Source organism: Cavia porcellus, unplaced genomic scaffold (genome assembly GCF_034190915.1).
Source record: "Cavia porcellus strain 051 isolate PalLab524CR breed Dunkin Hartley unplaced genomic scaffold, mCavPor4.1 scaffold_17, whole genome shotgun sequence".
Taxonomy (NCBI): domain Eukaryota; kingdom Metazoa; phylum Chordata; class Mammalia; order Rodentia; family Caviidae; genus Cavia; species Cavia porcellus.
Window position 1 is genome coordinate 28,768,665 of NW_026947500.1, and position 24,593 is coordinate 28,793,257.

At 51.6% G+C, this 24,593-nt stretch overlaps 1 protein-coding gene across 4 annotated transcripts in view; it reads right to left on the bottom strand.

The window, feature by feature from the left end:
• Shank2 (SH3 and multiple ankyrin repeat domains 2) overlaps positions 1–24,593 on the bottom strand; it is a 503,818-nt gene that overhangs the window by 381,308 nt on the left and 97,917 nt on the right. For all 4 annotated transcript variants that reach the window (XM_063227696.1, XM_063227697.1, XM_063227700.1 and 1 more), the window contains exons 4-8: positions 22,037–22,108; positions 19,791–19,899; positions 11,628–11,779; positions 10,550–10,717; positions 1,473–1,589 (exon numbers count right to left, since the gene is read on the bottom strand). In XM_063227696.1, coding sequence (XP_063083766.1) covers positions 1,473–1,589; positions 10,550–10,717; positions 11,628–11,779; positions 19,791–19,899; positions 22,037–22,108 — 618 coding nt within the window. The remainder of the gene's footprint in view (positions 1–1,472; positions 1,590–10,549; positions 10,718–11,627; positions 11,780–19,790; positions 19,900–22,036; positions 22,109–24,593) is intronic.

The window sequence follows — 24,593 nt, forward strand, 5'->3', positions numbered from 1 at the left end:
AGTCCCTGCCACTCACCTGTGTCCCTGAGCCTGAGCCTTTTCAGGTCTCCTGTGGGACAGCAGCTCAGTTGTGAACCTTCCCTTCCCTTGCCCTGACCAGTACACCCATGGTGCAGGATGCTTCTTATCTATTCTCTAAGTTTCCCTACTACAGAAAGAAGCAACCCCATGAGCCTCCATGCCTCCCAAACAGGCCTGTCACCCACTGTCCTTGGCTCTCACAGTTGGTCTGACACAGGACACCATGTGCATCGTCAGATCTGTTCATCTCAAGGCCCAGCTCCCAGGCCATGCCCAGGAGGGACAGTGGGGTCTTAAACAGACATGTGCACACCCACATTCACAGCAGCAGCAGCCACTATGGACCAAAAGGAAGATGCCACCCAACTGTCCCTTCATGAAATGGTGGTGTCTTAGTCAATTCTCATGGTCATGACACAACTCCTGACACCTACAACTTAAAGAAGGAAAGGTCAGTTTCAGCTCACAGTTTGTAGAAGTTTTAGTCCATGGTCCACTGGCTCCAAGCAGGATGATATAGCAGAGGGGGGTTGCTCACAGCATGGTGGACAGGAAGCAGATGGAGGCCAAGGAAGAAGCCAGGGAAGGAGAGACACCCTTCTAGGTCCCACCCAGTGGCCCGCCTCTTCTGACATTTATCTCTCTTTGACTGGCAGGCAAGTCAGCTGTGAGCCCCCATCATCCAATTGCCTTTCAAACCCTGCCTATGATTGCACCAGGATTTGAGGGGACAGCTTGACCTAAACCACAGTGGACAGATAAACCAGACAGGGTCCATTACACAGAGTATCAGTATGCAGCCTTAAACACAGGGCACTCTGACACACACTATGGCGTGTGGGACCTCAAGGACACTGCTGAGCACAGCCAGCCAGGCACAGAGACACACATACAGAATTCCACTCTTAGCAGGTTCCCAGAGTCCTCAAATCCACAGCAACAAGAATAGGATGGAGGTGCCCGGGTCTGGAGAAGGGATAGAATCAGTGCTTAATGGGAACAGAATTTCAATTTGCAGGAATGAGAAAGTTCCAGAGATGGGAGGAGGTTCCAGAGATGCCCCTGAGCTTTGCACCTAAAATGATTACGTGAGATTTTTTGTTAGGTATATTTCACCAAAACTGAAACTAAAGTACACGGGGGTGGCATCATTGTGAGGCTTGGGGACTAAGCACAGCTGGTACCTCAGGTGTGGGAGGGGATGAGCACCCTGCTCTGCCCCGCTTTCTGCAGGGCCAGCAGGCACCCAGGCAAGCAGGCCTTACCTGAGCCTGGCCCCGCAGTACCCAAGGTGACCTAGGCCTCCTCCTGCTTCTCCAGAGCACTGCATCTTCTTCTGTGCCACAGGCCATGGGTCCTACATAGGCAGTAGGGATGGATACCTGGGACACTCCTTCCAGGCCCTCATCCAGGTGCCCCATGCTTTGCATAAAGGGTCGAACGTCACTGACCTGGTTGTAGAGGGCACAGATGTGCAGGGCCGTGTTCCCCGAGGCATTCTGGGCGCCCATGTCTGCGCCGTAGAAGAGGAGGTGCTCTAGGTGCTGCACGTGTCCGTACCTGCAGGCCTGAGACACAGAGAGGGCTCTGAGCAGGGTGAACACCTCTGGTCTAGCTGTGCACATGCAACCGCCTAAACCCACATGCAGGCACCAGGCTCCTGCAGACCACGCCCACCCAGCAGGACCCAGGTAAACTGGCAGGCACCAGGCTCCTGCAGACCACGCCCACCCAGCAGGACCCAGGTACACTGGCTGCCCCACCCCGAGGCTCCAGCCCAACTGCTCATGACTAGTGCAGGGACATGTGCTTGGTTGGTTAGACAGGGTTTCCACGAAAGGTCCCCAATCTTCCTTCTCTGTAAATCCAGGGGTCCAGAGAAACACAGATCATTCTTCTGACCCCAGTGCCCAGCTCCATACAATGCAGACCAGAGCACTTAGCCTGCCTCGTGTCCCAAGCTCCAGCGCAGAGGACAAACCCACAGCCCTCATCTTGGGCTGCGTCCAGAGGAAGAACCCCTCCTGTCCTTCTGTGTGCAAAGGATGGCCCTGTGATTGCTTCAAATATAACCCAGCCTTCGTGTAGGTAGCAGCAGCCCCGTGACGTGATCTGCTCCTCTGAGCCTGAGTGAATGATAAACCATCCAGGGAGTCCAATAGACTGGACTCAAACCTGGCTTTCCATTCACCAGGGCTCTGACCTCAGCTGTAAATAGAAACAATACTCCCCATGCAGGTTTGCATGAGAATTACATGGGGCATGGACCCCAAAGGCCTCGGATGCATGGGCATCTTATTGGGACCCAGAAAACAGTATGGCCCCTTCCCACTCCAGCTTGTAGGGGTAGGAAATCCCTGAGCAGGTAGCCAGGGCACCTCTGTCCAAAACAAACTGCCCCATGCTCAGAGTGGTGGCTCAGCAGAGGGAGAAATATGTATCCTGACCCAAACCTTCCCGCCCTAGAAATCAGCGGGTTGATCATACCAAGGACAGCAATGTGGGTGGTGATAGCATTGGCCCCCAATAAGCACAGACCATCAGTGACCACTTGGTTTTCTTTTTCGGGAGGGGGGACTGGGAATCAAACTCTGGACCTTGCACTGTGACACTGAGCTATGTTCCCAGCCTGACCATGTGTTTCTGATCACTGAGACAGATGAAGATCACCTTTGCAAGGTTTACCAGAAAGAGCTACATCTCAACAGCTAACAGAAAAGGCAATAGGGAAGATATTGAGAATATTCATCGGATGAGCTTTAAAATCAAGTGAAATTAAATAAAGCCATTTACAGGTACTGGGTCCCACTGTTGGTGCTGCTGCCCCTGCCCAGCCCACGGCCCAGCTCTGTACAGAGCCTGGGTGGCTGCTGCCTGCACCATCAGTGAGGGCAGGGAAGGCCCAGCTCAGTCCTGCAGATGGGGCTGTCAGTCCATCATCCCAGGCTCAGTTCAGGGACCGTGGGACCCGGAGGGCCTCAAGTCCCGAGGCAGGAACATCTGGCAGAACTGCAGGACAATTACCCACCTGGGGCTGCTGAGGCCATGAGCATGGAAGGGAAGAAGTGGGAAGAGGAAAAGAGGAGAGGAAGGAAGGATAGAGGAGAGGAAGGAAGGATGAGGGAGAGACACACAGCTAAGCCCGGTAATATACTGGGGTCCCTCTGGGCCACACTATCCCTCAACTTTCTAGAGTTGAATCCCCCACTCCCTCCCCACCCTGGAAATTTGTTCCCTAAATTGAAGAAACCATCTGCCTAATCGGCTCTCCCCGAAGGACTCCTAGGAGCAACACTGTTACAGCTTAATTTAATTGCTCTGTAGTCAATAAAGAAGAGAACTATGTTACCATAAACACACTGAGCAATTAATCCAGGCTCATCATTCCCCTTCCCCCAGTTAATTAGGACTTAGGAGGTTGCACATTACATCGGTGGGATCAAGTCACCGACTCTTTGCTGAGGGCCAGTGTGGAGTCAATGCAAAGAGACAAGGTAGTGACAGTAACCTGAGCAGGCAGTTTGAAATGTACGTCCCCAAGGACATCTCTTGGGTTTTTTTTTTTTTTGCATGCTTGCTTTTGATGAGAATTAATGGCAATGCAATAAATTAAATTTAAACCTCTATGATTTTGAGCACCTCTCATATATTCTGAACGATCTTTACCACTAACTGTTTTTAAAGGGCCATCTTTGCTTTTCTGTTGCTTTTTAACCCTCAGTTTTTAAAGTGGGGTGACTGCAGGTTGAAGGACAAGGAGCCAGGAGGGTGTAGAGGGCTGAGGGGACCCGGGCAAGCTGAGGCCACGGGAGGAGCAAACAGCAAGACAGGAAAGTGAGGGCTGGGCTCACTCTGTGGAAGACAGAAGACAAAAACAGCTCAGGGTAATGTGGGAATGTACCCTGCAGCATTGGCTTGGGGTGGGGGAAATGGACCCAGGGTTCTTGATACAGAGAGAAACAAAACTCAAAGTTCATGCAGCTGGCCATCAGCATCCTGAGGTTCCTTGTCCGTGGATTCAACCAACCACAGATGGAAAATATTTTTTAAAAAATGCACTGAATACATGTAATATTTCTTATTCATATTCCCTAAACAATACACTGTGACAACTGTTTCCATAGCATCTGTGTTGTCCTGGGTGTTATCCATAACCTAGGGCTGGGTTAAGCTACACAGGAGGATGCACATAGGTTAGACACAGACACTATGCCATTTGTGTCAGGGACTTGAGTGCCATGGATTGTGGTGTCCGTGTGATCCAGGAGGGGATGCCCTGCAGACACCCAGGGACGGCTGTACAGACATATCTACACGTCTAACTCTGGCTCCTGAGACTGTTTGGAGCCAGCAGCAGCCCTGTGACACAGAGCACACCTGCCACCTCATCTCACTTTCTGGATATCCCCCCCCCCCGAGAAAGGACCCAGGGTTTCCAGGGGAAGCAGCTGGTCTCAGGGCTAAGATAAGAAAAGAACAAAAGCAGCCTGGGATATCTTCATGCATCAAAGATGTGCCCTCACCGTGAAGACTTATTAGTTAAAATAGCGGGAAGAATATTCTGGAAACTCGCAGGCATCACTGGATCAAGTGATGAGTAGGAATATCACTGGTAACAGGGAAGTGGCCATCAGGGACCATGTGACAGGAAGCAGCGCCAAGACACAGCAATCAGCTCCACAATACACTGGCCACAACGCACCCCCTGGATCCCACCACAAGGCCACATCAGACACCAAGACTGAAGACGGTCTACAGTGACCGCCCTGCAGTCACCACAAGGGACCAGGCAGGAGGGTACGGGAGGAGCCAACAGCAAGACAGGAAAGTGAGGGCTGGGGACAGGGGAAGGTGCTCTCCCAGAGTAAGGGTCGGAGGGGACTCCAGGGGGATCCTCTAGCCATAAGGGACACCACAAGGACAACTGGTAAACTCAGATGTGGCCCCCAAGGGAAGGGGGTGTGGAGTTCTCTGTGCTATCATGGCAGATCATCTCAAAGCTTGGAAATGGACACAGTCATTTACAACTCAAAAAAGAACGTGCTACCTGCTTGACACAAAGATATGAGAAGCTACCGAAGGGTTAAAGCAAGAAATGTGTCCTCTCAGAGGCAAGCAGGGCAGTCTCTGGTCAGTGGAGACAGAGAGGTCAGACAGCATCCAACAAGTAAGGTGGAACGCTGCCTTCGCCCTCAGCATCCTTCCGTTTCCCAGGGTGCTCTGTGGATAATTGGTGGATAGGAGCTCCAGCATCCCTTGCCACCTAGCATCCGGAGGCGGGGGCTGTGCATGTGTATGGAGACGCTCCCCGCAGCTTCCGGGTTCACCCCAGCTAAGCCTGGCAACCCACTCACCGCTCGCTAACCACAGACTGGAAGCAAATCAGGGAACAGGACAGACCTTCCTTTAAGCGCTTTACTGCCACCTGCTGGGCATGTAGGATAAATCACCACACCTAAAATTACAGCAGGGGGACAGCGCCTCCTAGGGGTGTGCAATGTCCAGCACATGCCACCAGAGTGGCACAGAGTTCACTGCAGGGCCCCACAGGGGACAACAAACATGTGTGCACCAGAGCTCACCTGCTTCCACCTTGCTCTATGCCCCAGCATAGAACTGAATCCAAACACACAGGCATGGCTCCTGCAATGCAGGCTTCATTTACAACCTGCAGATATCGTGACCCAACAGGACACAAATTTCAAACCTCAGTCTTGATGGGTAAGGAAACGGGTGCTGTTGGCACAGAAAACTCTTGTCCTCACCCCTACAAACATGTTTAGGTTGGCCGGAGCCACCAGCCATTCCATAGCCCCACACTTCTTGCCAGCCCCATAGCAGGTGGACACTGAGGTCCCCAGAGTGGGGAAGCCACGCCAGCACATGGGCTGTGGCACAAACCAGACAGTGGTAGTTCCGTCCTTACCAATAGTATGCACTAAACAGTGTCCCCTCGACATTTATGCTGAAGTCCTAGCCTCAGTATGTGACTGCAGTTCCTGGAGACAGGACTTTTTAACAAGTGATTAAGGACATGGAATGGGGGCACATGCCTGTAATGTCAGCTAGTCAAGGAGGCTGAGATAGGAGGATGACAAGTCTGAGACCAGGCTGTGCAAATTAGCAAGATCCTGTATCAAAATAAAACATCGGTATCAAAATAAAACGTCAGTTGGGGATGTAGTTTTGTGTCAGCTTTGCATTGAATCCTGGTACTAGGGGGAAAAATGTTTAAGGTAAATGAGGTCATCCGAGTGGGTCCTAATCCTATAGGGCTACAATCTCAAGAGAAGCACATATCATAGAGGTTCCTGGTGGTTTAAAAAAACAGCAGGGGGAAATCACTTTCCCAGTGATGAATAGAAACCAAACACCAGAGGGCAGCCCACACTGGCACCTCAGCTGAGCTGAGCTCGAAGGGATGTAGGACACAAGGACCCTGGCTAGTGCCTCAAGTCTGAAGGCTATCAGATGCCCTGGGCTAAGGGGCTGGATGAGGGCAGACACAAACTCAGAAATGCTCTGGATCTAAGCCTACGACCTCAGAGATGAACTCTGCACTTGGGGGACCAGAAATCATAGCCAAGAGCGAGGTCCATTTTGACACCAGGGTCCCCACCACCTACAGAAGAGCCATCACATGCTGTAACTGAAGGCGACCAGGCCTGTGAGTGTGGTATCACTGCTGCTGAAGAGAGGCCAGCTTGGCTGAGGAAGAGGGCAGGAGGCCAACTCTGGGAGGGGCCAGGAGTCTCGAGGATGGTGACAGGGAGAGATGCTCAGGCCTGGGAGAGGATGGGCCTGGAATCACGATCCTTTCTTTTTTTTCTGAGTTCTTGGTGCTTTAGCCCTGGAGGAACTACCCTCACCCACACCTCCACCTCAGGGCCACCAGATTCCTAGACAAGGCTGGCCTTTCATAGGGAAATGCTTGGGGCAGGGCCTGTACCCCCACGATCAGCTCCCACACTCTGGTACCACCCTGCCCTCAACACCTCAAGGCAGGAGCCAGGCAACCAGAGCCCTGAAGCCATTCAAGCCGGTGGATCCTAGGCTGCTCCTGTCTCAGCCCCTCCCTTCCCAGAAAATCACCAGGAAAGCACCTCCTGCCCACCTGACTCCCTTCTGTATTCCCTCTGCCCCCTGGGCCCTCAGGCACAGTGCCCTCTCCTCTGGGGACCTGTGAGACACAAGCCGTCTGCAATGGTGAGCACTGTTCTCACCACAAACGGACATCTGAACAGTGAGAAAACTTGAATCTTAAGATTCAGGCTTAGGAGTGGGTGCCCAGCATATAGGAATGTGGTTTCCCCAAGGAATTCTTCCAAAACGTGACCATCGTGCTGCCTCTGCCCAAAGGAGAGCTGAGGACCACAGACATCTTCCGGGGCTGTCTCTGTGCTGGACCATGGCCTGAACATTCAGAGGACACAGGCCCTGCATGGTGCATGGCATAGCCCAGAGGCAGACACCCCCTGCCTTGCCTCCCAGCCTCCCTTAACATCATCTTTACGAACCTGCACTCACACCCTTGGGGTTCCTGGCAGGATGGCAAGGAGACGATGTCACTGACCCAGGCATGGCCGCACACTCCTATAGCCCCAGAACTCAGGATGGCTGAGGCAGGAGGATTCCAAGTTCAAGCCCAGCCAATACAACTAGTAACCAGAAGAGACTCTATCTCAAAATTCAAAAGTATAAATAACGGGCTAAGTGTGTAGCTCTGTGTGAAGGCCATGGGTCCAAAGCCTAGTAATACAAAGAAAGAACCAAAGACAGAAAGACAGAAAGAAAAAGAAAGAAAGAAAGAACTAACTGTTGCACTGATACCCCAGCACTGCCTCCCTCCAAGCAGGGCATCTCAGCCTTAGGGCTTCAGAGCTTGGAAAGGCCTTGGGGCTCCTCACACCAAGATGGTCAAGATTCCTTCTTTCTGCAGTTATGACACCGCTCTGGAGATGATGCCCAAGTGTAGCTATGAGCGGAACACGCACATCACCCCTTCCTGGCTCAGTGCACTGATATCTGCTGGTCACTACATGAGTCCAGAAGCACCACTGCAGGTAAACATGGAATGCACACACCTGGCCCCAACACATGTTCACAGACATGCAGATACATGAGTACTGTGGGCATGTGTGCACCGTACGTGTCTCTTCTTCCCAGACATTTGTTTTCCCCCAGGGGAACAGGAGGCACTGCATCAGGGCATTTGTGCTCACAGGTGCACAAGGATTTCCCAGGTGCCGAGCATGCATTCAGCCGGTGACATCCACAGCTGCACGGGTACCAGGTGGGAGGAGCACTGCAGTGTGGCTGAGAGACCTACAGCTGCTGCAGGTCAGAGGAGGGCCATGGATCCCTCTCCCCAGAGGCAGGGGCGGGGTGGGGGGGACACCCATGTGGGAGGTGGCCATCATCTTCACCAATGCTGCAGATGGCTCAGAAAGGCCAGGCCTAAGCACAGACCGGAGGGGCAGCCCCCAGGCCGGAAGGAAAGAGAGGGAACACAGGTAGAGGGCCAGGGACAGTGGGGAGCTCCCACAGAAAGGACAGGACAGAGACAGAAAGGGAAGGACTGGGGAGGGACAGATCAGAGGGCACAGCGTGGACCCAATAAACACTCCAAGTCCAGGGCCCACACTCCTCCACTTGGGCTGTGTGTGGCAGGATTCTTGGGAAACAGAACCAGCAGGGGTATGTGTCTGTGTGAGCACATGTGTGCAAGTGTGTGTGTACATGCATCCCTCTGTGTTTGTGTTTTCTCCATCATGGATTCACTCAACCATGCATGGAAAACACCTGGGCTGAAAGATGCGTGTAGATTGACTTACAGATACACAGACTTTTTTTTCTTTGCCATTATTTGTAAACAACACAGTCTCACAGCTATTTACCCAGTGCCAACACTGTGTTAGGCATTATTCAAAGAGGAAGCCAAGTAAAGGACAGGATGGGTAGGTTCTGTGCAAACACTATACCATTCTGAGGATTTGGGTATCAATGGGGATCCTAAAGCTGGTCCCCAGAGGATGGAGAGGATGACCTTGAAATACACATAGGAGGGTGCAGAGAGAGAATTTAAAAGAATTGAAAATTTAAATTTCAACCACAAAATAGTTAAAATAATTGGTTCATTCAACCACAGAGACTGCAAGTCTGGAATCTGCAGGGTGGCTGAAGCCCCAGGCAGGAGTCACTGCTACAGCTCAAGTCTGAAGGCATCTGCTAGCACAACTGCTTACTACTCAGGGGACCTCAGACTGGCTCTTCTGACCTTCAACTGATTAGGCAAGCCCCACCTCTCAATAGCGGTTCATCTGCCTCCCCTGAAGGTGGCTGATGTAATGGTACCCCCATTCTGGGGAACTCCTTCACAGCCATATTTAGAATACTACTGAGTCAAGTATCTATACCTACTGAGATGACAAAATTATGCATCACAGGGGAAAACGCTTTTTTTTTTTCTTACAAAGAAAAGCACAAGAATGGTAATAGATGTCTTGCCCAAAGGACACTCATTATACACTTTGCTCTATGGTCCCCAGCTCAGTGTGCACTTAGAGTATCCCTGCTCATACCAGAGGGGCAGGGCCTTCTTCAAGGTATGGAACACCTGGGTCCACAACTGACCCCACAGAAAGGCCAGGTGTGGGCAGGGCCTGTGAGGCCCCTGCTATGCACTCTGCTACCTCACCCAGCCTTCAGTCTTGGCCACAGTGCCCGACCCTGCCTCCAGGACAGGGCAGGTATGTGAGGGGCTGGTGGCACTGAGAAACCACAGGCAGCCCACGGACAGGGACAGGCACTACTTCGAGGCTGAACATGAACACCATCCAAAGCCCTCTCCCCCAGCCTCCTCTGTCTCAGCCCCTTGCCCTTGATCTCCTGGGCATCACTCTCTGCCCTCCAGGGTCCTTCTCCACTCTGAGCAGAAGCTGTGACCCCCCAGGCTGGGACCCGAGGTGCCTGCACTGACTGTGCTTTCCGGTGGGGCCTCCATCTTTAGCATGGTGGCAGGAGGCCTGCTGGGCTGACTCCCTCCTCCTTAGTTCCACCCTCAGGACACAGTCCCGTGGGGCTGCAAGCTTGGTCCTGCCCACACCCGCTCCTGGCCATCGAATACTCCTTCTGTGCCACCAAGAGGCTTCTGCCCTTGCAGACCACAGCTGACACCCTGAAGCCCATACGGTGACTTATGCACCTAACGCTGGCCCTGCACCCTGGCCATCGGTACAGAGGTGCCTGAGGCCACCTGCAGCAGGGTCTGCAGCAGCCATGGCTCAGTGTAAGGGGGCACCTATGCCCTTATGCAGGGGACTGGACCATGTGGAAAGGCAGCAGGCCTGTGTATTCCTCTAATCTCACTACAGAAACAGGAATATTTGTTTCAAGTCTCTGTGTGAACGCTGACCACTGATCCAAATGTTTTAGGAACTCCAGGCAGTTGAAGAAAATGACTGAAGGCGGGAACCGACCTGAGGTTGCCACACACCCTGGAGGCCCCAGGTGGGAGAGGGACACGCACCTGGTGGATCTCATGCCAGCCGTTCTCGTCCTTGCAGCACACAGTGGCATGCTCATGTAGCAGCAGCTCGCAGCAGTAGGGGTCGCCCCCCACAATGGCTGTGTGATACAGCGGCGTGAGACCGTAGCTATCCTTGTAATCCGGAGAGGCACCAAGCTCTAACAGGGTCTGGGGAAAAAAAATTCCAAAGTCAGGGTCACTAATTTCATAATGGCTTTTGCACAAGGAACAACAATCACAGCAACACACGCCCCCTCTTCTGCAGGCCAGTGTGGCCCTGGGCTCCTACGGATTTTCCCCAAACTCAGAATTAAGCAGGTCCTAAGTGTAGTCAGTGACGTTTCTAGGCCTGAGGTAGCACACAGTGGGTGCTCAGCCATGCAGGACCAGCTTGTGTGGGAGAGAGAAGGGCAGGCATGGGGCTGCAGCCCCACATCCTCATGGGCAGTGATGGAGAGCAATCCAGGGAAGGCGGTGTTTGCAGGAGAGGGAGGTTGTACCCTTTAACGGGACGCACAGGGGACAGCATTGTGCTCTGAGAGTGAAAACCTACGCAGCAGCATTGGGAACGCACGTGATTTCTGCAGCAGCCAGTGGAAGGGCACAGCTGAGGCTGAGACAGCTGAGACTTGGGGAGAAGCCCCACGTTGGGTAAGCCTGCTGCAGAGACCCCATCCTCCCTCACCAGGGCGCCAATGAAGAATGGGCCTGGGAGCCCCTATTTTCCATGGGTGCTTGTTAAACATGGCTGGGGCAGGTAGAGGAACAGGCGACCACCAAGGGAGCATGATGCTATGGGGTACACACAGCCTTGCTGGGTGGCAAGGTGGATGTGGCGCCCTCTGCTGGGCAGACAGCCTCCTCCAGGAGGCACAGTTTGGTTTTGGCACCAGCCTTAGAGGGCTCACAACGTGAACCCTTTATTAAAGCAGAAGGAGAAGATGGCTTTGTAGACAGTAAATTCTCAAAGCAGCAATACCAAGGACAGAGAGTAGAAAAACCCTCCAAGTTCCAGTGGGGACAGCTGCAGGGGACTGAGAAGGACAGCATGTCTGACACAGGACCCGCTTAGACATACCTTCAGGGCAATCTGGTTCCTGGCTCGGGCGGCTTTGTGCAGGGCAGTCATCCCATCCTTGGCACGGAAGTCCAGGTGAGCCCCACCATTTCGGAGGGCTTTGATGACCTCCATGGAATCATCCAGCTGGGCGGCCAGGGTCAGAGGAGTCTCTGAGGGTTCCAAACACACACATTAGCAACAGTGCTCAGGGCAACTGGGAAGGCTGAGCTCACTAAGCCATGTTCAAAGGCTGAAAATTGAGCTGAAAAAAAAATGGACCTGCAGGGTACAAATGCCACCCACCCACTCATGGAGCCCAGCAGTCCGTACAGTCAGGCTGGTGGGGAGCATAATCAGAAGGGTGAGGTCCTCCTGTGAGGGGACGAGGGTCAGGAGGGGCATTATGCAGATGACCCTAGCAGTCCGTAGCTGACTCTGATGGGGGCGTCAGTATTTGCTATGGTGCATCTTTCTACTAATCCTTTTATGTCCCCACCTGCATGCTGAGCAAGGTGACTGGCATTTGCATTACAGAAGTATACAGAGCGCCAGGGTAACAAAGCACACACTCTCAACCACGCACACCGCACACCAGCAATCGGGTTTCCCCAAATGAGTCAAAAACTATATCTGCACAGGAGCCTGGGTGTTCAGGTTTAGGGCAGCTTTATCCACAATTTCTCTGAACTTGCACAGTTCCCACTGTCCTGCTGTGGATGAACAAACTGTAATACATGCAGGTAATGGATTGCTGGGTCCTGAAAATGAGCTATCAGGCCATGAAAAAATACGGAGGGACCATGAATGCACATTACTGAGAGAAGCCAATGCGAAAGGCTTTATCAGTGTGGTTCCAATTCTACCCTGTTCTAGAAAAGATGAACCTCAGAGAGAGTAAGAACAGTGGTTGCCAGAGGCTGGGGAACAGAGGGATGCACAGGTAGGGATCAAAGGATATTTGGAGTGGTGATAATATCCTGCATGACGCTTACAGTGGGTACAGGACATGAGGCTTCTGTCCAAGCCCACAGAGTGGACCTATACCACCAAGAGTAAACTGTGTGTGAGCCAGGGCCTCAGCTATTGTAACAGAGGCACCGCACCATGGCCAGGTGCTAATAAGAGGGGAAACAGAGGTAGGGCACATGGGAACTCTCTACTCCTTTGGCTTGATTTTCTACAAACCTGAACTGGCTCTGCGTCCAAGCCTAACACCCACTCCTGGGGGCTTGGCCCCGGGCTCAACTCCTGCTACCACCCTGTTTCCTGCAGCCCCATCTACAGCCTCATCTGTATTGTGTCTTGCTTTATCATACACACACACACCCTCTATGAGACACCTGCTCCCTGCAGAACACAGCCAGGTATAAATAAGAGCAATCTTGACCTAATGGATTCTGTATGTGAGCTCTCACTTAAAACCCGTCTCTGCTTATTAGGAGCCAGTTGGTACCCTACAAACCAAATACATCCGCACATCCATCATGACAAAGGGGGTTATCTGCCTGCAGCCCTCAGCCTGCCTTCATCTGTGCTGGGTTACCTGTGCACCTGTCACCTTCTGCAGGCTGATGTTTATGAGGTCTCAGGACCCCACTCCCTGGAGCTGCCCCTCAGCATTATTCTTCCTGGGGAATTACAGGCAGTGATCCATTAAGGGGCTGTAGGGATACTGCCAGATACCATCCATCACCACATGCATCAAACAAGCCCCTTCTGCTCCCAAACCAAGGAGGCACTCAGCGTACTTGGAAAGAGAAGGTCCATGAAGCCTTCTAATTGGGCCATGCGGGAGCCCAGGAGAGGCCCCCAGGAGCCCACCACAGCGACGTGTGGGCAGAAGCAGCTCCTCCAGCACAGATGATGAACAGCTTAACTCGGAAGCAGCCCCAGCCTGACAGGCAACAGACGCATCACTGCCTGGCAAAGTCATTTAGTATCCGGATCTTACAAATGACTCCGCACACATCACAGGGTCCTGCACTATGTAGCCTAATAAAGGAATATTCTAACCTCTACTTTTCATCAAGATGATTAAAGCACCAAAAGGCCCTTCTGAAATTATGGCCAAGTCTTCCTTTGTTGCACATGGGCTTCTCAAGTTTGGAAGCCATGCGGTAAAATAAAATTGCTAGGTAATATTCCATTCAAATTGTCACTTCTTTCTTCTCGCCAGGCTTTGGTCTGATTCCCTAGGTTCCAACCAAAGCAGCCTGGGTCCCCAGTGAGAGAACTCTTTTATTTTTCTATTCTATTTTCATCATGGCTACTTAATGAAATTTACATTCTCAACAGGTAGCTCAGACAGCTGCTTGTGATAGCACAGGCTGTTTGGTTTTAATTGACAGGTCATTCTGCTGTGATTTAATTATCTCTCAAATGCCATTCCATCCAGAAAGGCTCCTTCCCCTGCCTGTGGCCTGAGTATGGCCCTGAGTCAGGGACACCAGACAGGTCTGGGTGATGTGTCATTTCTTCATTTTAAGAAGGAAGCTGCTTCTGACTCTGTCCCCAGGAAATGAGGTCTGCTTTGCAGCCAGATTCTGCTACTCAGTGGGTAGAAAATCACGAAACACAGCGTGGAGCCCCACAGTACAGGATGGGGACATGCGAGGGCTGTTGGAGCCCAGCAGGGGAAAGCGCCTGCCTTGAAGGAAAGGGTGAGTGAGTGCACTCTTCCCACCCACTGGCCCTGCCTGGTAGTCCAGATGCAGCTGATCCTGGACCAGAGACATCCCTGCCACCCTGTTCAGGGTCAGGGCCACATTCAGCCAGCATGGCAGGCAGAACGCAGATCCAGGCTGAAAACTCACACCTAGAGTCCGCAGAGCCCAGGATAGGTCTCTTCCTGTTATGGATTAAGAACTGGTGGTCAATTTATCGCCAGCTGGATTATATCAGCATGACACTGAGTGTAGATACTCCACATGAGGAAAGTTGCCAGCATAAATAGACAGGTGGAGGAGGAGAAGGAAGACATTAATGCTTATTGCGTTGAGGCATTGTGGGTTCTCCTACGTGTTTGCTGTCTGAGTCATTGGTTCTCCTGGAGAAGCTCTGGTCCTCACATCGAGCATTGCTTCCTGGCTCTGGAGGGGAAGATGTGTGCCGCTTAATCTCCAGGATGAACTCGTCACACTGGCTTCCTGGCATGTACCCAACTGTGCTTGTTGTCGGAGGAGCTTGCGGCCTCCGTGTCACTGAGGATGGCTGTGGTGCCTTTCAGGACAGCCCTGGTGTTTGTTATGAGTGTGACTTCTTGGCTCCAGCGTAGAACCCTCATTCCACCAGCACAGCTCCTTCACCCCACTGGCATAGACTTTCTGGCTTCCACTGCTGACCTCTGGGCCTTCCCAGCACGGATCCGTAAAACAGACTGGCATGAGTCCTTCTTGTGGGCTCTGGACCTCCAGGTGGACTCGTGGGAGGCATTGTTATGAACTCTGGGTTTTCATCTGGACTCATGTGGGACACTGCTGTGGGATTTAGGCCCTTGACCTAATATTTTATGTTTTTGGTGTTGTGGACAGATTTCCTGCATTTTCCTGTGTTAACTTCCGGTGACCATTATAAAAATATTATAAACTCCATGTCCTGATTCTAATTGTTCTCTGTACAACTCCTGACTACAACACCTCCATTGCTGGTAACTTGGTAACTGGCTCAGATTGTGCTGCTGTAACCAGATCTAGAGGCTGAGAGGCTCCCAAGCAGCAGGTATACATAGCCTGCATGTCTGGAGCCTGGATTCCAAGCTTACTATGCCAGCGCAGCCCATCTCTGGTGAGGCTCCTGGCTTCCCGGATCAGAGACAGTAACCTCTTGCTGCATACACATGGTGGGATAGGCAGGGAGCTCTCTGAGGTCTCTTGCCCAAGGGCTCTGATTGCATTCATATAGACTCTGCCCTGTCCCTTCCTGGAGGGCCCTCTCCTAACACTACCACCTAGGGGTGGATTGCAAAGCTGGGCTCTGGGAGAACCATCATTCAAACCACAGAGGAGCCACCTCACACTAGAGCTTCAGGTCTCACCCCCAAGGGACCTGTTTCACCAGATGTAGGGGGACTATGGAGGAGAGGCTTGTACAGCTCCAGGCACATCATGGTGGCAGGGTCGTCTGTACTTTACACAGCTGTAAGTGTTACGTCACTTTATCATCTCTGCATGGACAACAGTACTTGCTTCCCTAGGAGTAAGCAGCTCCAGGAGGTATGGGAAGCCTGAGACACCAGAGAGCTTGCAGATGCCCTGGAGGGAACTCACCAAAGTGACCTCCACCTCTTTCCCTCTGCATCCCAAACTAGCAGAGAACAGCATCTGCTGAGTTCCTGCAGCTGAGGATGACAGGGACATTCTGGAAACCCTGAATGACCCATGTGATACTCTTTAAGCCATCCAATGCTCCTGTGTCTCAGACTTACAGGGAATTATCTGATTCATGAGCTGAGGAGCCAGGAGCTCAGAGGAGTCCCTGAACCTGGAGCCAGCTGTGGAAAAGATGGGGTTGAAATTGGGTCTCCCTGGGTTCTCTGGGCCTAGGTGCTGAGTTGGCTTCTTGGGGCTCAGGATCATGGTTCCACACCACTGCAACCCTGACTCTCCAGCAGTAGTGTCCCCTTCTACCACAGGGCCATGTGCATGTGCGTGCGTGTGTGTGTGTGTGTGTGTGTGCGCGCTTTGAGAGGACACTGAGGTTCCTGATATCCCATTCTGCCCAAGGAAAATTACAGGTGGAGTTTTCTGACACCACCTGGCTGTGCACTCTTAGCTAAGCCAGTGCCAGCCATGTGTTCTTCCTGTGTCTCACCATGTGGAGCCCGGGTACAGTGCACGCAATCCTGAAATTGCCCATAATCTCTGTGTGTTTCCAAGACAGTCACCTTTCTCTTACATCCTGTGTTCACTCACCACCTGTGGTCCCATTTCCCCACCACACAATCGGAAGCATCAGCTTCTCTCTGGCTTCAGGGAAAGGAGTGGAAATCCCTAAGATGTTGACAGTCCTGCAGTGGGGTTGGGGGATGCCCAGAGTTGTACCTGAACATACTTCCAGAACTTTCTATCTTAACTCTTCCCTTTCATCAGGCTCCAAATATTTAATCTTGTCTTAAAAGCTCCACTATGGTTCATCTCTGTTAATTACATCCCTGTAAAAGAAATCTGCTTACCAATGTCTACAGCAGTTTTATTTGTAATCATCAGAACATGAAGCAATGCAACTATCTTAAGATAAACAAACGGCAGGGCACCCACATCCTGGGGTGCAATTCAGTGCTAGGAAACTGAATGACTGAGTCATGAGAAGGCATGGAGGAAAACTCACTGCATATCACTAAGCGGAAGGAGCCAGTCTAAAGAGGCTTCACACTGTGTGATTCCAACTCTGACTTCTGGAAGAGGCAAAGCTATGGGGATCGCAGTGACATCAGTGGTTGCCAGGGACTGGCAGAAGAAGGGATGAGTAGCTGGGGCACAGAGGATGTTTAGAGCAGGGGAACCATGGTGGTGGACACAGGAATTATAGAGTTGTACAAAGCCAAGGAATGTGTAACTCCAAGAGCAAGCCCTAACCTATGCACTTTAGTTCATCATAATATGTCATGTTGGCTCATCAGTGATAACAAATGTACGATGTTAAAGACAAGACATCAACAATGAAGAAAGCAAAAGGAGGAAGCATTAGTTCATGCGGGAACACTAAGCTTTGTGTCCAATTTTCTGCACAGAACTCTTCGAAGAAATAAAGTCTACTAACTTCAAAGAACAAGTAGTGAGTGATGGTGGAGGGGGGTGAAAAGCTCTATTTGGCTGAGGAATATTAAATACCACAAGGAGAAAATCGATTTAGAGAAATAACCAGTTGGCAGTCGCAGTGCGAGGGCTGATACAGTTAAGTGTTTTTAGCTTTAAGCTGGAAATAATGATTTCTATCAAAACTAAAACCAAAACAAAACAAGCCCCTAAACCACTCTGTTGGATCACTCTTAACTTCCCCGGGGAGGGAGAGAAAAGTGTCACAGAAAAAAGGCAACTCTACCTCCCATTGTGGGTCTTTTGTTCTGCAGCCTCTGTCCTGATGGGCCCCTGTCTCGGTCCCTGGTCCTGCTGATGGTGGCCTTTGCTGGAGCCTCTGGGATACTTGTCGTTCATTATACTCTCTGCCAGGAGCCACTTAGCAAAGGTGCCACCAAAAAGGTGGCTCTGTTTCTTCCCTGGCCTGGTCACCATCAACTGACCCAGACTATAGTCACAGGAATAGAGCTACCCTTGGGTATCCAGGACCCAAAGGCACCAAAATCCACAGCTGCTCATATCCCTCATATGAGACAGAAGGCTATTTGCACAGAAACTACACACCTCCTCTCAGATGTTTACTTGTAATACCTGATACAAGGTGAATATGCTGCAAACAGCTGTGTGACTATCTCTCTTATATGTTCAGGACAGACATCATCTCTTTTGCTAGATATTTTCAATTCCTAGGCAGTTGAATCCCAAGACTCGAAACCAGGGCTGTGGAGGGCGACTGTGTATTTGCTGGAGAACACAGGTGATCACAGCTGCCTCTGCTGTTCACAGTCCAAGGTGTGACTGTTCCATGCATGGGGGAGCTGAGAAGGACCTGCCCCTTAATTACACTGCTCCGTACCCACTCACAGCTTAAGCAACCCAGGGCTTAAGCTCCCTATGGACTAGACCCATAATTACCATGACTGCAGCTTTACCTCCAGCCAGGCATACAAGAGGTAGCCCCATCTGTGTCTGTTTCAAAGGTTCAGATCTGTGTCACTGTGTGTTTAGAAGCAACACTAGGGTCTGCTCTGGAATATCCATCACTCCTAAACTCTTAAAACCCAGCAATACCAACACTGGGAGGGGAGTGAGGGGTGGCCGGGCTCGTGCTGGGATGGAGCTGGTTAGAGGAGGTCATGCAGGGAAGGACAGGGGATCCTGGAGTGGTCCCCTGACCTCCTATGCTGCTGACCAGGCAGGGGACAGAGGTAGCCCACACTGCCCAGGTTCTGAGGAGTCATCCGGAAACAGGTAAGACAGATAGGAGCAGCTCACTCTGGTCAGTGCGAGTTAAAGCCCATGGCTTATCCCCAGGAGAGAATTGAGGTCGGGAGCTCTTGACAACAGGAACCAAGCCTCGCTGAAGGTCGCCTGCAGATGTGCCTGAAGGCTCAAGTTCACGCTCACGCTTACTTATACAGCCTAAGTGAGCAGGGATGGGATGGGCCCTGCCCTTGAAGCGAGGACCAACGCCTAAGGCTGATGAAGAGAGAAGCCTCCTCATTACTGTGACAGGAGACACATGGCTGGGACAGAGTGAGAGCCAAATGCCTCAGGCCACTCCCTGCACAGACACCCCCAGCTCTCTCATCCTGATGTCCACCCTGGGTTGGGGCCTGCCCAGGCTCAGGCCCTCCGTTCTGGTCTTCTCCCCAGGATATTCACATACGGTTCTGTCTCCTTGGGTATCACAGTTGCCACCAGAAAGCTGCTTGTCCCTGCTCTGATGCTGCTCACATTTAACCCAAGAGACCCAGGAACAAAGAGGCCATCATATCCCCAAGCAATTCAAAGACAGGGATACACCCAGCACCTAGCAGGGGCCGATGGGTTAGCTGGCCCTCCCACAGATGACCAGCATGCGCCACAGATACTCTGTTCCTCATGTGCTGGTATCCAGTGGGCCACGGCCAGAGATGCTACTAAGCACCCCACAATGTCCAAAGAACAATCCATACCCGGACCAAACTGCTGAGGCTGGAAAACGTCACCATAGTGAAACTACCAGGGCAGGAACAAATTCTCCATGGAGTACTCCATGGCTTAGTGTCTAAGGACCTTAGGTCCACAGAGGAGGGAGAAGACAGGTGTGCTAATCAACCCATCCCTACCACAGTGGGGCTCTGCCAGGAGCCCACCGGAGATGGGCACACATTTGTGCACTTGCTCATCACCAATCACTGTGCTCCAACTGCATGCCAGGCCCACATCCGAGGCAGGGTGGAGTGGTGAGCTGCACAGGCAGGGAGTCACAGGAGGAAGGACACTTCGGGGTCCAGGACAAAGCATGGATGGTGTCGGTTTCTTAGTGTTTATGTGAATCAGCCTTGGCATCAATCTTGACAAGCACTGGGGGCCACTAAAGATCTCTCTGACAAGGACCCACCTCCAGTCTCCAGGTCATGGAAATTGGGGTCCAGGCCTCGGTCCAGCAGCTTAACCAGCTTTTCCACAGACCGATGCTGAGTATGATCCATGAACTTCTTCAGGTTGGTCTAGAGCGGAAAGTAATGGAACAGAAAGGTGTTTGTAAGAATTGTTTCCACAGGCCAAGGGCAAGTTTTCCCTCCTGGTACACTGGCTGCATTCACACTGGGCCACTGTGCCCCAACGGTTCCTTAGCAGCAGTGGCTCAGGAGCACCAGGCCGAGGCTCTGGGACCATCCTACATGAAGGTTCCAGAAATCCCTCACTGCTGACCACCTTTGGGCCATGGCTTGATGTTTGTGTCCCTCTAAAATTCACATGTTGAACCAAATTCCCAATGGAGGTGGGGTTTGGGGAGATAAATAGATCATGAAGGTGGAGCCCCAACAGATGGGATTTGTGCCCATATAAAAGAGACTCTAGAGAGTGCCCAGCCCCTTCCACCACCTGAGGACAATGCCTTCCATGAGCCATGAGAGCCTTCCCAGACATCAAATCTGCCATACCCTAACCATGCACACCCCACACTCCAGAAGCACAAGCAGCAGATGTCTGTGCTTTGTGAAATACCTTAAGTTTTCTATTATAGCAGCAGGAACAGATTACACTTTGCTGAGAGCTACAGGACGTTCCTTTGCTGTTGTGGGTCACTGGGACTGGAACGGCTATGAAAATCTGCAGCTCCTAGAACCCACCAGGTTCTTTCCTGGGGAACAAGACTGAGGCTCTGGTCCCTAAAGAGGCAGCTATACTGCAAAGCAAATGTCACTATCATTCACTCAGCTGAGACAACTTCCTGGTTACCCCAGGCCACAAAGTGGGCATTCCTGCTTCACGTGATCTCCCTGGTGGGCAGCTGGACTTTCATAGAGAGGGACTTTCTCTAAGCATTGCCTGCTGATTCAGCTTGGAGGGGGCTGGTTCTTGCTAGTGAGCAGACTCTGAGCTTCTGGGTCCAGACTGCAAGATGCCACGATTCTCTGATGAGTCCACTGATTCTCACAGGCTTAGCGCTTGCCCTTCTCTGCAGCTCTCCCAAAACACAGATGGAAACAAACAGTGGCTCCCAACACAGACCCCTGCTACCACCTGTATTTCTACCTCAAGTTCTGCATACTTCAGAACCCCAACAAATCTCCAAAAACCCAAGAAACCCAGGATGCCACTTAAAACATTGGCTGCCATTTAATGATGTTCTTTAATTCACAAGCACAGTTTTATCCATGCATCAAAGGATAATTTTTTTAAAATGTCAAGCATTGTTCCAAGGATGAGGCAGGGGACAGAAAAGCCTGGAGCATTTTGTGCCAGGAAGAGGTCAGGGCACTGCGGAGTAGGAGCACTTGACAGACAGTAGAGAGCTGGATAGAAAGGCAGTCATGAATTTAGCACAAAAGAAAAAAATCATGATGATATGTTAGACTTCACAAGACACAGTAAAGATCCTTGTGTCCAGACCTGGTTGCAGTGGCACACACCTGGAATCCCAGAACTCTAGGAGGGTGAGGCAAGGGGATCACAAGTTTGAGCCCAGCCTGAGCAACTTAATGATATAATAAAAATATGCCTCAAAATAATTTTTTTAAATAAAAAGCTGGGGATGTAGCTTGGTGTGAAGGGCTTGGGTTTGAACCCCAGTACCAACATCAGGAAGCCTCTGACTCACACAGCATCCCTGGTAAGCAGTAGGCTGGGCATGACACCAATCACCTCGCTGTCCAGCTGGGTGGCCTCCGGACACAATGACCCAGGTGTGTTCAGCTGGGGACTGAGCTCCCAAGGCAACACAGCACCTCCCTCCCTTACTCACCTGTACATTTCCCCCACGGTCATTCATGTTAATGCACCTTAATAAGGTCTGTGCTGATGTGACAACCATGGGAAACTCTCATAGTGCTCACATATGCCCCTTTCCCTCTATCATTCTGTGTCCAAAGCCCATGTTTTTCAGAGACACTGTTTTTGAACCTCCCTGGAGCATCCAGGATTAGCAACCCTTGTCCCAGGCCCCCAGTAGCTTTGCTGCCTTGTGGATGCCTGGTTCTCTGGCAACCTGCATGTGTCATGAGGCCTGTCCACTGGTCCACTCAACCTCTCCCACACCAACCTAGGCAGGTAGTAGGTGCTTCAGGAAGAAGAGACTCCAAAGACACAACAGAAAAAAAAATACTGGCAAGAATGTGAGCGCAGCTATTCCCTGCATACCTTTGTGTGGAGCTTGGCCAGCTGCTTCTCATCTAGATTGGACTGTTTATACACCCGCTTCTTGTATCGAAACTGGCACAGAAACAGAAAAGCAAAGAAAAACAGGTTAGTACTTGACGTGGCCTTCCCCTGGGTTACTTCCCTGCAGAAGGGATCTTAGCAGCAAACCTGTGTATTAGACAAACTACGAGTGTTTGTACTGCAGAGCACAAAGCATCCTGGGAAGGAGCTTTGCCAGCTAACAGGGCACGTTGGTCCCTGGCGTGGGAACCCACCTGCTCTTCGCACAGCACATTCAGCAGGTGAGCACACAGCCTCAAGCACCAAGGCTTTCATGCCTTCTGCCTTTGTGGGAACCCACTGGAGCAGCCCGCTCTTGGGGAGGCCCCTGCCCCAGCCCTATGTGCCTAGGACTTTGGGGACCCTCTGCATTCCCTCAAAACAGCAGCACTTCCTTTGAATTGGAAATCATGCTACAGAGTCAAACGGCCTGCTTACTTAGATGTGGTGGTAGCACCCAAGAAGGCAAATTGTCACTGTCTGCCTCACAGTCCTCCAATGCTGTGTCCCCTGGGTGCTTCCTTCTCCCAGCCTCCCAGGGTCCTCTTGCAGCTGAGGGTGCTGGGGACACCGCAGAAGTGTGGAAGGGAATGCTGAGAATGTGGGGGCCACTGAACCCAGAGTAGCAAATCTGATCTCATTCCAGTCCCATGTTCCCCTAGCCACTCAATAATTTTGGGTTAGACACTCTCATCCCTGCCTCGGTTTCCTTATCTGTTCTTTGTAAAGGGACACCAACATCACATCTCAGGGTGGCCTAAGGGTGGAATGTGGGCCTCCTGGCACAGACCTGGCAGCACACACAGGCCGCTTCATCCATCCATCCCACATCCCTTGAGACCATCACACCCAAGGAACTCACAGGCTCAGGGTGAGCAGGGATGCACACAGGATAAAGGATGGTATGAGGTAGAGAGTGGTGGGCCAGCCCTGAGCTGAGTCTGATATTCACGGCACCCCTCTAATCCACAAAAAAATAGCAAATCAACAACAGACAAAATGCTTCTTTGCCACAGACTGCAACTCATTTCTTACTTCACAAAATAAGCCAGTTATATAATGAGAGAGCTCCTTGCACCCCCGGGCTGCCCAGAACTGCTGGAGAAGGAACTGAGCACATTTGTTGAGCTCCCAGAATTGATGGGGTGTGGGAGCTCCAGACCTATACAGGGTTTCCAAACCCTCCCTGTAGATTTCATCAGGACAGCCCTGGGAGCCATGGGAGTTTCATGTCCTGGAACCACTAAACAACTCTCTCCCCTCATTAGATACACCTCTGGTCCACATTTCTGAAGCTACTGGGAAGCATACAGGGTGAAAAACAGCTCACTGTCTCCCAGCTAATGGGGAAGCAGGGAGCAAGTCTTCCAATTACAAAAGAGTATGCTGGGTAGGGCTGGTCACAGGCCTCAGCAGGGTCACTCCTAGGTCCACAGACACTCACAGCCATGCTTCAGAGGGACACAGCCTCAGAGCACAAATCCTTTTCCTGCAATGTTCCCAGCAAAGAGCTGGACCAAGCCTGTCCTTATGTCTGAGCCCTGCTGGGACAGTGTCCAGGGAGAATAAACCCAAGTATTAAGCACAACTTCACTATGAGAAGCAACTACGGCAGCAGCACAGCACCATCTGGGGCACCCCACAGGAAGCCACGCCCACCCAGGACACCCAGGACATCCCACAGGAAGCCACGCCCACCCAGGACATCCCACAGGAAGCCACGCCCACCCAGGACACCGCCCCATGGACGCATAACCCCTGTAGGCAGTCACTGCTAATGGCCCTGGGTTTAGAGCCAGGAATTTGAAGGTCAGAGAGTCCCAGCTCAAAGTCACCCAGCTCCTGAGCCTAGGGCCAAATCAAGATTCAGCTCCCAGGATTCTTAGTCACTTTGCTTAGTTTTACTGTCACCGTAGAAACTCTCAGTGCCTGGAATGAATAAACTGTCCTTGTTCCCCATTCCTAGTTCCGCACTTCTTCCATGAGATTAGAGAACTTTGACTTTCTGGATAGGCTGGATAACTCTGCAAAGCACATGGGCTGTCAATGGGAGATGTCTCTAATGGGTGCTCATTTTATGGATAGGCAAACTGAGGTCAGAACAATGGATGATTTGCTTAGAACCACTCTGCTTCCAAAAGACTTCCACCTTTACCTTCCCTTGAACCCCAACCCCTCTGACACATGTTCACATTAATTGGATTCAAGTGACATCAGCCTCAGAGCCCCAAGGGAACTTTGAATTATCCACTGATTATCACTTTGGTGTCCTCTCAGACCTCAGAGTACTCTGCAGAGATTGCTAGTACCACTTAGCCACTCAGGAACCAGCTACAATTCCATGCTTGCTGCCTCTCACTGAGCAATGCGTAATTGTTTAAGAACAGCGACATGGTTCCGTACCACTGCAGAGACAGCCGCATTACCGCTAGTTCCACAGCTGATCCACCATGCCTGTGCTGTTGGAAACACTATGTGTAACCCCCGGTACAGCAAG